General features: G+C 35.2%; 1 protein-coding gene across 1 annotated transcript in view; it reads left to right on the forward strand.

The window, feature by feature from the left end:
* mgat5 (alpha-1,6-mannosylglycoprotein 6-beta-N-acetylglucosaminyltransferase) overlaps positions 1 to 16,722 on the forward strand; it is a 50,167-nt gene extending 33,445 nt beyond the window's left edge. Inside the window, exons 11-17 of the mRNA XM_056758295.1 lie at positions 6,174 to 6,307; positions 10,749 to 10,898; positions 12,368 to 12,514; positions 12,612 to 12,728; positions 12,815 to 12,889; positions 13,067 to 13,224; positions 14,303 to 16,722. Of these exons, the coding sequence (XP_056614273.1) occupies positions 6,174 to 6,307; positions 10,749 to 10,898; positions 12,368 to 12,514; positions 12,612 to 12,728; positions 12,815 to 12,889; positions 13,067 to 13,224; positions 14,303 to 14,501 (980 nt within the window). The 3' untranslated portion in view covers positions 14,502 to 16,722. The remainder of the gene's footprint in view (positions 1 to 6,173; positions 6,308 to 10,748; positions 10,899 to 12,367; positions 12,515 to 12,611; positions 12,729 to 12,814; positions 12,890 to 13,066; positions 13,225 to 14,302) is intronic.
* The last annotated feature ends 136 nt before the right edge of the window (positions 16,723 to 16,858 follow it).

Consider the following 16,858-nt stretch of genomic DNA (forward strand, 5'->3'; position numbering starts at 1 on the left):
ACCCATCTGTCACCCAACACAAATCTGATATGATTCAGAGCTCATTTCATTTGTTGAATTTGGGTTTGTACATGCAGGTTAACCCTCGCTGTCAGTGAAATGTCCTAATCCAACAATGCACCCCTGTATCTCATGTCATCTGATCTACAACACTTGCTCATTGTTTACCTTTGTACCTCTTATGTCATCTATACAACACCAGAATGTCAAGGGCAATGTTTGGGTAAATGTCATTTCTTGTGACCAGATGGGTGTCTGTGCTCCTTGTCCTAAGGGGGGTTTTGTTCTTAAATGGATTCTTTACCAAAAAATGAAAATTCTGTCATTATTTACAAACCTGGGAGTTGTTTAAATCTGTATAAATTTCTTTGTTCTGATCGACACAGAGAAAGATATTTGGCTTATAACCAAACAGAGCTTGTCTCCCATAGTAGGAAAAAAAATCGTATTATTTTTTTTGTTCTGTTGAACACAAAAGAAGACATTTTGAAGAATGTAGGACAGCAAAGAGTTCTGGGGCACTTTTGACCACCAATGTATTTTTTCCTACCATGGGAGTCAATGGGGGGCAACAAAATGTCTGTTTATAAGCATTCTTCCAAATATCTTTCTCTGTGTTTATCAGAACAAAGAAATTTATAAAGATTTAAACAACTGAGTAAATGATGACAGAATTTTCATATCTGGGTGAAGTGTCCCTTTAACACTTCCCACGCGTATCAAATGAGTGAATCACAAACACACCGCGCGACAGAGGAAGTCGATTCCTACACAGCATTATGTGTCCGTCCACGTCGAACAATTCAGTTCCTGTTCTGGACAAACGATCCATGTAAGAAACCCAAACGTGGAAGAGCTTGAAAGAGGAAAAGTAGGTCAGGTTTGCATGGAAGATGGTTATTGATCTCGGTTTTCAAGGTTCACAGGGCTGAAGACGTCATTGCAGCCTGTGTTGCGTTTGGGGGGGAAGTCCAAAGTTTGCTTTGTGAAACTCCTGCCAAAGCGTCATGCACATGTACACACACTCATAAACAGACAAGTTGGCATGAAGTGGTCTGACGGTTCCTCCTGCGCTTTTTTTTTTTGCTTTGAAGCTTGTTCTAGCTTGTAAAACTACACAACACTTCCTTTCGTTGCATGTCATGACATGACACCAACTTCTCGTCGGCATGCAGACTTCTTTTTATAACTTATTATAATACTATTTTTATTGATGTTGATTTCTTCTGTAGGATTTTTAGATGCCTTACAGAACACATACAAATCTTTGCTAGTTGCATTTAAAAATGCGATGCTTCAATAAGCGTGTTGCATTCTGTTGCGAAATAGGGAGGTAGACAGGGCAAGATTGTGTCATGTTTTTCATAGTGTGTTTAAAATTGCATGGGTTTAGCTTTCACCATTGTGATATGTCATAATCATCTGTTTATGCTGTTAAATTATTAATCGCAGGAAGGGAGTCTGCAGCGCGGCTGTTGGAAAAAATAACACCTACCTGTCAAGACTTTACAGAGATTTGACAGAAAAGTTAAATTTGTAGTGAAGTAAATGCATTAGAAGGACGTTAGGTGCCCAGGCAAAACCTGGGAGTTGCGTAAGAATGTGGTTAATCGGGTGTTTGGAATGGCTGTTGATATGTTGTTTTTAGGGGTGTGACAGCAAGTTTTGACACAATATATTGGTATTAAAAAACGAATTAAAATGTATTTTAGAGTTATGGTATTTTTTTAATGTGACATCTATTTGAAACATTTGGTTGAGCTGCCCAGGTGTGCACCTGTGTCAACATGCAAAGGTTTAATGTAAACAATTTTTTTTTAAAAAGATATCAATTTTTTTTAAATAACATAAAATATTTTTGTTTTTAAATATAATGTATATAATTTTATAATGTTTTGTATTATAAAATGTATATTCGATGATTTTGTATTAAATTATATAATAATAATTTGTATATATAACTATATAAAATGTTATTATAAATAATATAATATAATTATAAATATAAAAATATAAATATAAATATAAATATACATATAAATATATATATGTATGTTCTATATGAGTATATATTAATATTAGTGGTGGGCATAGATTATTTTTTTTAATCTAGATTAATCTAGATTAATCTTGGAATTAATCTAGATTAAAATGGCTCATTTGAATTCTGCCGAAGGCATTCAGAATATGTGTGCTACCCAAATAATGACTAAAAGTAAGTCTTTGAGAACGGGTTTCTCAAGCCAGGTGGCGCATTAGACCAGGGGCTCATCTCCTGTTTCCAAAATGCATCACAAACTGCTTGAGAAAGCTGTTCTACTATGATAATTGGTGATGAAAATAAGTTATGTTCAATAAAATGTACTTGTGTTTACTTTCGCATTAGCTAAGGGATGCTTTGCGTTTAGGTGGTAGTTGAGACTGGAAGAGCTCCTACAGTACATTTACATTTAGTCATTTAACAGACGCTTTTATCCAAAGCGACTTACAAAGAGTGAGGGAGCAACAAGCGACCTGTCATACAGGAGCCATAATACATTAGATCTCAATACAAAGTTACTGGTTTCAACTAAAACTAGACCACTACCTGTTGAGAGAAAGTTTTTTTTTTTTTTTTAAACCAATTCCGCATTGCACAAGGTGCAAACAACCTTAGTCTTGTCGATGTTTCCATTGGGAAGCTTCTTAAAAATTAATATTCCCTGAAGCAAACCCGGCGGCTTCATAGCTGCATCCATGTTAGCACGTCACGTTTGATGCGGTAATTTCACAGTAACGTTATGTTGTGTTCAGACCAAACGCGAATGGCGTGTCAAGCGCGAGTGATTTATGTGTTAATGCAAAGAGGCAATAGACCTACTTGCTGCGCGAATCGCGCGAATGAAGCCCTGGTTATGAGATGATGAGGCGGCGCGAATGACTCGAATCACGCGAGATAAAAAATCTCGTTCTCACCCCGTACAGTGCAGTTAAGCTGGTATACATCTGCGCTAAAATATCAAGGTGAAAGTCATCATAGCTTGCGTAGTATAGACCCAGCTCCCAACCCAACTTTGAGAATAGATTAACGGCGACATTTTTTTTATCGCGCGATAAGAGTCTCACTGCGTTAACGGCGCTAACGGCCCACCACTAATTAATATATTATCAAATATTTAACAATTCATGTGTTACTAGATTTTTTTATTCATAAAGAGAAAGTTCACCCAAAAACTGTATACATTTCTTTGTTCTGCTTAACATAAAAGAATGTCAATAACCAAAGAAACTAATACAGGTTTGGAACAATCTGAGGTTGAGTAATTAAAGGGGCCGTGCAACGATGTGTCATGCATTCTGACTTCTTAACAACGTTAAACATGCTGTCTTCTCATGCTAAACATGGTCAACTTTTAAAAAAACGAGTTTGGGCGTATTACGTAGTATTTCTGTGTTTGATACACTCTCCAGTGATCGTACAGGTTTGGGAAAGTTTTTTTCAAACATATAAAACTGTTTCGCAACAACTTTTCTTAGTCCCTTGTTGGACAATTCTTCCAGAAAAGCAAGTGGCACGGACACAGGAGAGCAGGGGAAGGAGCATGCGCAGACTTCACTTTCACTTGTAAACAGGAGAGAGAACATACGTTCGCGAAGTTAAGGTGTTTGTTTGTTGATTGCATTTGGGTGATGAATGTTATATAAACGGTGGATATAACGCTGGATTTGGAGATCGTTTGAAACTGATATATGGAGCCGTCCCAGCGCTAAAAGATGCCGGACATGAACCGCATGCAGTGAGTGAAACTGATGTCTGTGTTTTGTTGACAATGGGTGCGTAATGGCTTTGGTTCAGCCTACCCCTCCCCCCCGCACACAGCGTATGTTTTTGGAAACAGTCGTAAAGCTCTATCTATCTTTTACACATGTGATCAAACTAAATACTCTTCGAAGATACGAAGTATGCAATACTACTCTATAGGTTCTCAAGATTAATTTGAGATTGGCAGAAACCCAGTGTGTTACGCACGCTATAAAGTTGCAGTTTGTAAAAACCTCCGCCAGAGGGCGCACGATCAAAACAACAACAATGCCGTAGATTGATGACGCTGTGAAGGAGCGTGGAATGATGGTATCTGTTTTCTTCAACTCCACCGCTGATGGACATCAATCAGCTTTGCATCTGCCAAATGCCTAAATGTAAATGTAAATAAAAGTGGTAGCAAAGGGTAACGAAGATATGAAGCCATTGAGAGGCGACTGCACAGCCCCGTGTCATTGGTTAGAATGATTTTCTCACGATTTACAAGTAGTTGGAAACATTTGAGATATTGTAAGTACTGAAATGAACAAAATATATAACACTACCCTTGTTGTTTTTGGAGACTGTACTGCACCTTTAATGGCAGAATTTTCCTTTTTGGGTGAACTGTCCCTTTAAGATTCTTTTTTACTGAAGTTATGAAAAAAGCTTTATTTACTGAATTTATTTTAATGAAAAAAATCAAATAAATTCTGACAACAAGAATAAATACCTGCCAATGGATTATGGAAAACAATAATTCAAAGCGAAAACAAAATTATTTTTCTATTGATAGTTTAAATGCTGTTAAAGAAAATAGTTTTTTGCAGTGTGTTTAGATTTTCATCGTGATGAGCTGAGTTTCTGTTTTGGCACTCCCGTTTTTACACACAAACACACACACACTCCCTGCTTTCCTGCTAATTACTGACAGCATCTCTTTGACGCCACCTGCACACATTGTAATTTGTCTCGTCAGCATTTCTGCGTCCTGCCACATCATGTTGAGAAACATCTTTAAGAAGGATTTGGGTTTATTTGTGAACACGTCTTTCACCAAAAAATCTCTTTTTCATTTCAACGCTTCAACCTACAAAGCTTTCCTTGTGCATATTAGTAAGAGGATCTGCTGCCAGTCAATGACAAAAAAACTATTCTTTACTGCATTTATTTACGATAAAAGCACAGATTTATGAAAGCACGGTGCATGAACTCCAGAATGAGCGTGCAGTTGTCTTGGTTCATGGCGTTAATTCAGACTAAAGTTGACAGGCGCCGTAAGAGAGAGAGAGAGAGTGTGTGTGTATAAGCTGTTTACAGTAAGTGTAGTCAGAGAGAAAGGGTCATATTCCATTTAAACCCCATTTACGATTGCCACAAAATTGCACAAATTGTGTTACAGGCCACCTGGGTTCTGAATTTCCTCCTGCGTTCTCAGTGGAATTGACGGGTAACCGTGACAACCTATTACAGCTGCTCCTGCAGGCGATAACCACACACGCACACAAACATGCTTACAAGCCCTCTCTTGCTGTAAAACATCGGAGGGTGTGTGTGTGTGATTCAGAAATTGTAATCTCAGGATTGATTTTTTAGACAGATGGCATTCAGGTGCATCTCTGCCAAGACTTGTTACCCTGGCGACCTCTTGGCCGACAGTTGTCATGGGAACAACTCCTCGCTTGGCAGTATCGGTACCCACACAGATTCTTGTCATACAGAGTGCGGTTAATCTTAACATTTTACTCCATGTAATAACATAGTAAATGTTATTTTCCATTTTTTATTTTATTTTTCTCTTCTGTTCGTCTTTTTGATTGCATGGTGATAAGTGTGTGTTTGTGTTCAATAAAAAATCTTATTTTATTACTTTTAATTAAATTCAATAAAAATATGTATGACAATCCTGATATTTAGTGCTGGGAAAAAGTTTTCAATTTTATTCGATTATTTTTAATATTTAAACTTAACACATTACAATAAAGCTGCGATCTGTAAACCTTTTTTGTTATACATAAGCTTGTAAAAATTCATTTGAGCTGTAATGATTTACGATAAATGTATTTTGACATCAGTTTATAAAAAGTAGTGCGTTAAATAAACTATGGCAAGAAAGAGGAAAATATTATAAATATTTTTATTAATAATTAATTTACTATTTATAAGGAATTTACTGTATAATGGATGCAATATTTGTATGCATTCTATATTATTAATTAACGAATATTAAAATGTACTTTTTCTTAACATTTTACCATTGCAAAATTCTTCGTCATGCAGTTTTCCCCAACAATAGTTTCATAAAATGACAAATATTTAGTTTTGTCTACAAAAAAATCCCACCTTCGCATTGATTGTCTCACCTGTGCTCTCCTCTGATTGGCTGTTACAGCTCACACTCCAGATAACAGCTTCCTGGGCTTCGTCGTGGAGCAGCACCTCAACGCCAGCGACTTCAGGCACATCGACGACATCAAGCGCCAAAACCAGTCACTCGTGTACGGCAAGGTGGACAACTTCTGGAAGGTGAGATCCGCTTTGTTTACACGTGAAATCTAGGCCCTGATATCTAGGACACAGTTATGTTTAGATTTATGTGCCAAAACAGCACTTCTTATTTGGCATCAGTGAGTTTCCAACATTCCGCCATAGGGAGATCACACTCTGTTACGTTAAGATGGTCCAGCAGAGAAGGTATCGCCACCCATCTGGACTCCAGAAAGCGGGTGTGATGAGAGACGCAGAGAGCACATGAAAAATTCATTTAGTCGCACACACACGTTTTTGTGTCCCACACACTTGCTCCCTGAAGTGGAACTTCTTATGAAATTTAAATCTGATCCCCGGATATTTTTCAGGAAAGTTTTTGGCATACACAACCGGACAGACAAGCAGAGTAGTTTGAAATGAGTCATATCATGGCAAAGGGGATAATACATGCTCTTTTGACAGAAAGTATATTTTAATGTACTATCCACACAAATGTAAATATCTATACACAGAATTATCAAATGTACAATAACTTATTTACAGAAATCTCAAACGTACGTTAATTTACACACAGAATTCTCAAACGTACAGTAATTTGTGTATTGAAATCTCAAATGCAGGTTAATTTATACACAGAAATCTCAAACGTACAATAATTTGTGTACAGAATTCTCAAACGTACAATAATTTATACACAGAATTCTCAAATGAACAATAATTTATATAAAGAAATCTCAAATGAACAATAATTTATATACAGAAATCTCAAACGTACAATAATTTGTGTACAGAAATCTCAAACGTACAATAATTTATACACAGAATTCTCAAATGAACAATAATTTATATACAGAAATCTCAAACGTACAATAATTTGTGTACAGAAATCTCAAACGTACAATAATTTGTGTACAGAAATCTCAAACGTACAATAATTTGTGTACAAAATTCTCAAACGTACAATAATTTATACACAGAAATCTCAAACGTACAATATTTTTTATACAGAAATCTCAAAAGTACAATAATTTGTGTACAGAATTCTCAAATGCACGTTGATTTTTATATACAGAAATCTCAAACGTACAGTAATTTGTGTACAGAATTCTAAAACGTACAATAATTTATACACAGAATTCTCAAATGAACAATAATTTATATACAGAAATCTCAAATGAACAATAATTTATATACAGAAATCTCAAATGAACAATAATTTATATACAGAAATCTCAAATGAACAATAATTTATATACAGAAATCTCAAATGAACAATAATTTATATACAGAAATCTCAAACATACAATAATTTATATACAGAAATCTCAAACGTACAATAATTTGTGTACAAAATTCTCAAACGTACAATAATTTATACACAGAAATCTCAAACGTACAATATTTTTTATACAGAAATCTCAAAAGTACAATAATTTGTGTACAGAATTCTCAAATGCACGTTGATTTTTATATACAGAAATCTCAAACGTACAGTAATTTGTGTACAGAATTCTAAAACGTACAATAATTTATACACAGAAATCTCAAATGAACAATAATTTATATACAGAAATCTCAAACATACAATAATTTATATACAGAAATCTCAAACGTACAATAATTTGTGTACAGAAATCTCAAACGTACAATAATTTATATACAGAAATCTCAAACGTACAGTAATTTGTGTACAGAATTCTAAAACGTACAATAATTTATACACAGAAATCTCAAATGAACAATAATTTATATACAGAAATCTCAAATGAACAATAATTTATATACAGAAATCTCAAACATACAATAATTTGTGTACAGAATTCTAAAACGTACAATAATTTATACACAGAAATCTCAAATGAACAATAATTTATACACAGAAATCTCAAATGAACAATAATTTATATACAGAAATCTCAAACATACAATAATTTATATACAGAAATCTCAAACGTACAATAATTTATATACAGAAATCTCAAACATACAATAATTTATATACAGAAATCTCAAACATACAATAATTTATATACAGAAATCTCAAACTTACAATAATTTGTGTACAGAATTCTCAAATGAACAATAATTTATACACAGAAATCTCATACGTACAATAATTTATATACAGAATTCTCAAATGAACAATAATTTATATACAGAAATCTCAAACATACAATAATTTATATACAGAAATCTCAAACTTACAATAATTTGTGTACAGAATTCTCAAATTAACAATAATTTATACACAGAATTCTCATACGTACAATAATTTATATACAGAATTCTCAAATGAACAATAATTTCTATACAGAAATTTCAAACGTACGTTAATTTCTATACAGTATTCTCAAATGTACGATCATTTGTAACCTGAAATCTCAAACGAACATTAGTTTATATACAGAATTCTCAAATGTACGTTAATTTATATACATAAATCTCAAACGTAAGTTAAATAATATGCCGATATCGCAATCGTACAATAATTTTTATACAGAAATGACAAAACAATTTTAAGCTTCGGGGAAATATGACAGAGTTAAATATTATTTGCTAAAGGTAAAATATAGTCCCCTTATTGCACCAAACATCAGAGTTTTACATCAAAAACAATATCGTTCTCTGGTTGTCATCAATCATTTGGTTGTTGAGAAATAATTTTGAATCTTTGGGTGAGTTTCACAAAACCTGTCAGTAACATTTACAGGTGATATTTCACCCCAAAATGAAACCAAAGACTAACTAGAGCTATAAAATAACATGGTTGGAACAGAGCGAATGACTTAATCTTTGGAGTTGGGGTGAAATCTGACTTTGAATTTGATCCACAGACACACGTGAGCTCAAACGTTTTAACAGACAGACAGAGTGTGTTTAAACATTCAGCTTCAAAGTTCAGTCTGTAAAGAGGTCATGAAGGATGGACGCATTGAGAACGGGTGTTATGTGCACCCATGGCAGTCGAGTTTAACCTCGTGCAGCTTTACTAAAGCTGTGTTTCACCCAGAGAGAGAGCGAGAGAGAGAGAGAGATGGGGGGTCGGGGGGATGCCATTCCACAGCCTCTCAAGAACTGGTTTCCATGGAAACAAACTTGAGCCTAGACCCTGAATCAGGGAATGTTGTATGTGTCTGTGTGTGGCGTCTGGAGATCACAGGATATGTGTATAGGCTTTTGAAATGCAAATCTCTCTCTCTCTCACCCACACAAACTCACAAAAATATACCGTATATACATTTGTCTAGTTACATGAGATGCTTATTTATATATTCTGCTTTAGTGTTTTAGTATGGATATATAAGTACAGATTTTCACAAATTCTTTAGCTCTTTAGCTTTTACTGACTTAACGGAGAGATTTTTATAGGAATAAGTGACCTAAAACAGACATTATGACAGATTTTTAGATTAAAACGAGACAAATCTATCTTTTTTTTCATCTGATTGACTGTAAAGTTATGACCAGACTTAAAGGGGAAAAAATAGATGACTAATTTATAAGACTAGTCTAAACAGATCACATCAGTTCATGATTATATAAAGACATAATCCATGTAAAAGAAGATCATCTCTAAAAGGACTGAATGTCAATACTTTGACTGTGCAAGACTGCACAACATTGCATCAATAGAAACATAATTTGATATATAATGGATGTCGCTGAGAATAGTTCTGGTTCAGACATCAATTTATGGAAGTGTCTCACCATCACATCCAAAAATATTAATTATATTTCCTGTTCAAGATATTTTTCTATGAAGTGTGAATGTGTGTTTTGAAATGTTTGGTAGAAAAAAGATGTTAATTTTTGTTTTTAATATGTTTATTTGAATTAATATTTATATTAATAAGTGCTTATTTCAAGTCCAAAATTGTTATTAAATGATATAGATTTATAATAAATAAATAAATATATATATACATATATATATATAGTTATTTGTTTCTTTTTATTTTATACCGTTTTTTATACTTTCTTGATGTGCCCACTGCCTACAAACACACACACTCACTGTATAAAAGTTTTTATAACCTGACTTCTGATGGGAAGTAGGTTTCGTTTTATCCTCTCGGCCTTGTGGTTTTCCCTCCGGAGCGACTGCTACTTCCTGTCTGCTTTTGGCCTTGCGCTCCAAAACAAGTTCACACAGAGAGCTAAAAACACTCGGCCCGAAAGTAGTGCTCGCTTGTTTTAAGCTTCCCGTGGCCTTTTAGCGCTTTTACTCTTTTATAAGCCCTAGTCACGCATCATCAGAAAACCAGACATGAGAATTCCAGAAATATAATCCTGGATTATTTGACCCAGGGATAAATATCACTGCAGAGAGGCTGTAATCCTTTTTTAACTCTTTGATATTGTGTTTTCAGGTGCACAGAAACAAATGACAATGCTATAAATAATATTCCACGATTGTCAGGTGGTTTTATAAATTGCTTATGCGTTTATCGCTCATCTTCCTCTTTCTCTGTTCAAGGACAAAAAGACGTACCTGGACATTATTCATTCCTATATGGAAGTGCACGGTACGGTCCACGGGACCAGCACGGTCCACCTGCCGGATTACGTAAAGAACCACGGCATCCTCAGCGGCCGTGACCTCCAGTTCCTCCTGCGGGAGACCAAGGTACATACCGCGGTACATTATATCTGCTATAGGTTTAGGGTTTGAGAAATTTCCATATGAATGGTCATAATAACTAGTGTCTTTCGGCCATGTTATTTCCTAAAGTCAACATAAACTTTTTCAGATTTACATTTTTTCCCCTCGACTTTTATGTTGATTCGACTTTGTGCAAAGTCACAAGTAGAGGCGTGTGCATCGACTTTTAATAATGGAATGACTTGCATTATCATGATTTAATAAAGTATCGGATGTGCAGATGTTCATCAAATGTCGCTGGCGAGTACAGGTTACTAAGAAGAGCACTCCAATATGATCTTTGCTTAGATCAGTGTCCTTGTTGATGTCCATCAGCCTGCTTTTTTAAGTACGTCTGCTGCCCCCTGTTGGCGAACGGTAAAAGTGCAACAACAGAAAGACTAAAATCCACATTTTCCTTTATGTAAAATACCTAGTGCTGTCCAACCATCCAAAATAAAAGTGATTACATAATATATGTTTGTGAACTGTGCATATTTATTTTGTATTTGTAAACACATAAACAAGTACGTATATTAAGGAAATATTGACTTTATTTACAATTACCCATAATTTATATAAATGTTTATTAATTTGTATATTTTATATATTACTTTTAATTGTATACAAGTATGTGTATTTTTTTGTATAGACATACTGTTTATTATGTAAACACAAGCACAATAAGCACAATAATTAGATAACCAAAAAAGAAGTGACTTAAACAAGCTTTCTGAATTAATCTAAATGTGGTTGGGTTCATTTAATTTGTTTGGTAAGCAAGCAAACGTCCGTCCCATCAAAAAACCCTCTCTCTGTCGGTCATCCGCCCGGGCCGGCACAGAACGCTCTTTGTGCGTCCGGCACGGCTAACAGCCCAAAAGCGCAACACTTCCACAAACGGATTACTGTGGAAGTCTCGATGGGCCGCACCGCCTCTGCTAGCCACATGGAAACATTTGCCTAAGTCATCTAGCAGAATACAACGCTATTATACGACCTCTGATGGGTTTTTCCTAACAAAGAAAGTACAAAGGCAACCCGACCGGTAATGTTATTGGACAAGAACGACAGGTTTTATTGTTTATTGTGGTGGTCGTTTACGACACTGTTTATTGTTATACGAGCGAGGCGGTTTGAGGGCGTGACTGTACTTTTAACAGCAAGCGTTTTTATGGAGATTAAAAAAATGTTTAATGAAGCTTGTAAACATTGCTGGAGAACCTGTTAGTGTTGAATGGTTTTATGTGTGATGTTTCCTGGAAGCTTGTCTAAAGTTTTCAAGAACTTTCCAGAAGGAAAGAACAAAATATTTGATTGTGAACTTAAACAGACCATTTTAAAAAGCGAGGACATGGGACGTTTGATCAAATCTACATTTTAGAAACGTTATTATTTTACACAAATATCAACTGATGAAATTCCTCTTTTGCAAATGTGTGTTGGTTCTCTAGCTGTTTGTCGGAATGTCCTTCCCATACGAAGGGCCCGCCCCCCTGGAGGCCATAGCCAATGGCTGCGCTTTCTTGAATCCAAGGTTCGATCCCCCGAAGAGCAGCAAAAACACAGATTTCTTTAAGGGCAAACCCACGCTTAGAGAGGTAGGCTTTCATTTGCCAAAACGTTGAATGTAAAGAATCAGTGTAATGTATGTATATTTGAAATGAATCGTATGTGTATTTGCCTCTTTGACCCCAGCTAACGTCCCAGCACCCATACGCAGAAGTCTACATCGGACGGCCGCACGTCTGGACCGTCAACATAGACGATCCCGAAGAAGTGCATAACGCTATCAAAGCAATCCTCAGTCAGAAGGTACATAAACACACATGCGTATGATTCAAATGAATGAAACATACAAATGCTCAAATAAATGTGTTTGAATGGTCGCTTTGTTTCAGAATGAGCCCTATTTACCCTACGAGTTCACTTGTGAAGGCATGTTACAGCGAGTCAACGCGTTCATAGAGAACCAGGTACAAATGTGCACACAAATCTATAATGTTATCAGTTCTGAAATATGATCTTTATTTGTACTTAACATACAGCGAAAAGCGCTGATGAAATCATATAGAATTGCATGGACAGGAGTGATATTAGCTTCTCTCCATCTGTACCGACGTGACTCTACATGTGATGGTCTCTCCCTCCAGGATTTCTGTCACGGTCAGGTCATGTGGCCTCCCCTGAGCGCCATGCAGGTGAAATTCGCCCCCGCAGGTAAATCCTGCAAACAGGTGTGTCAGGAGCAACAGATGATCTGTGAACCCTCCTTCTTCCAGCACCTTAATAAAGACAGAGATCTGGCCAGGTAAAAACAAACCTATACGCACACAAAAATAAATGCAGCTGATTGCTGTTCAGCCAGCAGAGGGCAGTGTTGCATTTGTGATTGGTTATATTGACATGTTTTGTAAGAATTAGGCATTTGCTATTGCAGAGATACGATTCATTGTGAAATACATTTCAAAGCATCTTTATTTTTCTCACATTTTCAGTTCTTATTTTATTTGAATATGATTTTAAGTTGTTTTTGATGCTTGGTTTATCTCGTGCAAAAACGTATTATGGTAGGACCAGGGTACAGTTATGGTTAACAAGGTTATTTAAGTTAACTACTAAAATTGAAATTTTGAAAATGTGTCTGTTTATCAAAATCAAATCAAATATTGACCTAAAATTATTGGGGAAACTTAAACTAAATGAAAAACTGAAATGTTACCATAGAAATAAACTGAAATCAGTTTAATGCACAAAAATTCTAGTAATAAACAAAAACACGATAAAAAATGAATTAATGTTAATTAGCAACAACAAAAAAAGATAAACAAATAAATTATAAAACGATAAAAGCATATAACAAATTGCTAAAACTTTAAATAAAATGAACATAAAAACTAAAAATCTCAAATTGAAAGCTAATTTAAAATATTAATAAAACTAAAAACACTATATATATATAGTAAACTATAGTAAAATATGGTAACACCGTGGTACTTTGATGTATCCTACAGCACTAACCAATTGCCAAATTTGTGTATTTATACATATGAACTCCTCAAAGTACCATAATAATACATAAAAAAACATGGTATTACCATAGTAAATGACTGAAGAAGCATGTTTTAATAAATTTGTCTAAAAGAAACATATATAATATGTTATATGTGTATTTGTATATAATATGTATATATGTTACATATATGAATACAGCTGATGCTTTTATCCAAACCAACTTAACCATGTGTGATGTGTGTTCCCTGGGAATCGAACCCATGACTTTTGTGTTGCTAGCGCAATCCTCGGCCATTGAGCTATAGGAACACATCTTGACCTCATACATTTACAAGCTTTCTTTGCTTATATGCATTTCTCTCTCTCGGCCGCAGGTATGGCGTCCAATGCAAGACGGTCGACTCTGCCAGCGACAACAACGTCCCCGCGTTCAGCGCGTCAGAGCAACATTGCGTGTTTCAGTCCGACCTGCTGCTGTTCAGCTGCGCTGGCTCTCACTTGGCGCTCACCCGCGTCTGCCCTTGCAGAGACTACATGAAAGGACAGGTGGCGCTGTGCAAGGACTGCTTGTAACACACACGCACCACACAGTCTGTGCCATAAACCAGGCAGTTTTCCGTACAAATACTTGCCGTTAGGACTTGAGACCCCTCGAGACAAACCGCCGCTGTGGCAGCTCTCGGTTAAGATAATCCATCTTACCGAAACGAAAGAAAGGAAGAGGAGAGAAGATTTGTTTTGGCGCAAACTTGAATCTGTTTCAGCCTGACGTACTTGAAGCAGAGTGCGGGAACACTGATCCCTGCTGGCGTGGAGGAAACACTGTAATTTTATCTCTTTCAAAATCTCTTGCTTTGTTGGACCAAGCCGACTCGGGAAAGCAGACTTTCAGCTTCTTAAAACTGAAGACTTGTTTGTTGTGGGAAAATGGACTTAATGAAAAGTTCCATGGTTATACACTGTAACTTATCATGTACCGGCTCTGTGAAACGACGCGCTTAAATAACAGAAACACAAGTTTTATTCTGCATGGTGCAAAGTGGATTTACACACACACACGTCAAATGTGTGTGTTTTATTAAAGATCTGACAGTTGTCAAACCGCACATGTTTTCGACGCAAACAGTAAATACTGCAGTTTACTGCCAGTTCAACACAGACGTCACAAACCAGCCAGTAAAAATTACCAACACAAACCAGTTTATCCAACTAACCGTGAGGAAAACTTTTAGGTGAACTGGACACTTTTTGTCTTTAAAAAAATGGCCAGGTTTACTTGAATTCGCTCAAGTTGTGAATAAGGTTCTTCCTATTGAATAAATAGCAAAATTATATCGGTTTGTATAAGATTTCTCTTGGTTTGTATAAAAAAAATGTGTAAAAACAGAGTTGTGTACATACCTACGGTAAAAGTTTGTTTTGTTTTAATGTTTGATCGGCCTTCTGGTTTTATTTCGTTTTTTATTGGTTTTAGATTCCAGAAGGACTGTATTCTTGAATATGCCTGCTTATTATCGAAGAAAAACATCAAAATGACTTGTTTTGGAATGAAAATGCACTATAGTGAATTTCCGAAAGATCTGACGTCATATAACACTGTAAAAGTTTGTTTTTTAATTTATTTTGTACACAGATGTTTATCTCTGCGTGTTGAATTTTATTTTATTTATACAAAACAAATTCTTAAAAGAGGGAAATTTTATTATTTATCAGACTAATTTAAACGTGTTTTAAATGCGTATGTTTCTCCAGAACGATTTCTGTGTAAAGACAAAAAACTTGCTAACTAAGTACTAAGTAAATAAAAAAAAATATTTCGTAAAAGTTTTCTTTATAGTTAAATCTTAACTATAAACCTAAAGAAGAATCACCTACGTATACGTAGAATAACATATCGATTTCCTTAAAAGCTCTGGACAAACATTCGCGTACACAATTGTAATTTTTAATTTTCGAAAAGCCAGCAAAAACCTCATTCAATGTTTTGATTCAGTGTATGATTTCTGTAAACATTTGCACATTTGTAAATATAGATGGTTCTCTTCTAGTTTTCCACTCTTAACTTATACGAAAGTTTTATGGTCGCGTTTCCGCTCTTCGTCAAGATCTGTACGTTTGTACGTGAAATGATGATGGTCTTCAGCCAAGCTATTGTTTAAAGTCCTGTCATGACGTGCCTTCTGATGGTTACTAGAGCTTACTCTGGTTTATGTTTTCTTTTATTCAAATCAAACGCATTGAAGAGTGAATGCTAGCTAGCTACGAACCGAAATAGTAGTTTGCTATAGTTGAAATAGAGTCGCTGAAGTTCTTGCCGTTTAACGTAAAATTGTGTTGCCAAAAGGTTGGTGGATGTTGACACAAACTCACGTTACATTCAGTTTACACTTTTACGGAGTTGAAGATGCCACAATGTTGAAAATGTTTGCGGCAGTAAGACAGGTTTTAGTTATTTTTAAGATATAAGGTTTAATAAAAACTGTGGCCAGTAATGCTTACCTGATAACTATTATTTTCGTTTGTTAGAATTGGAACGAAACCCAAATTTCATGATTTAATTTTTTTTGATAACTACTGTTTTTTTTCATGTTATTAATGGTTACTTTTATACTATAATGCTTTTACACCTCAGTAAACTGGTTTAATTTTTTAAGGAATGTTTTATGTAGTCGACATCCACAACAAAGGTAATTTTGAAAGAAAAAAATAAACACTGTTTTTTGTTTTCATTTATTTCGAAGAAACAGTAGGATATATCTTTATTTTTCAAATAAACCTTTTCTGTGACAACAGACATTTCTGTGTAAATATACATGTGTACTTCACAGCAATACAGTTTATTATATACATTCATGTATCACGTGACATTCTGGTAACCCATGGCGACCCAGCATGGATCGAATATGACTTTTCATCTTTCTTAAAGAAGT

The sequence above is a fragment of the Triplophysa dalaica genome, chromosome 10, assembly GCF_015846415.1.
Source record: "Triplophysa dalaica isolate WHDGS20190420 chromosome 10, ASM1584641v1, whole genome shotgun sequence".
Lineage (NCBI taxonomy): Eukaryota > Metazoa > Chordata > Actinopteri > Cypriniformes > Nemacheilidae > Triplophysa > Triplophysa dalaica.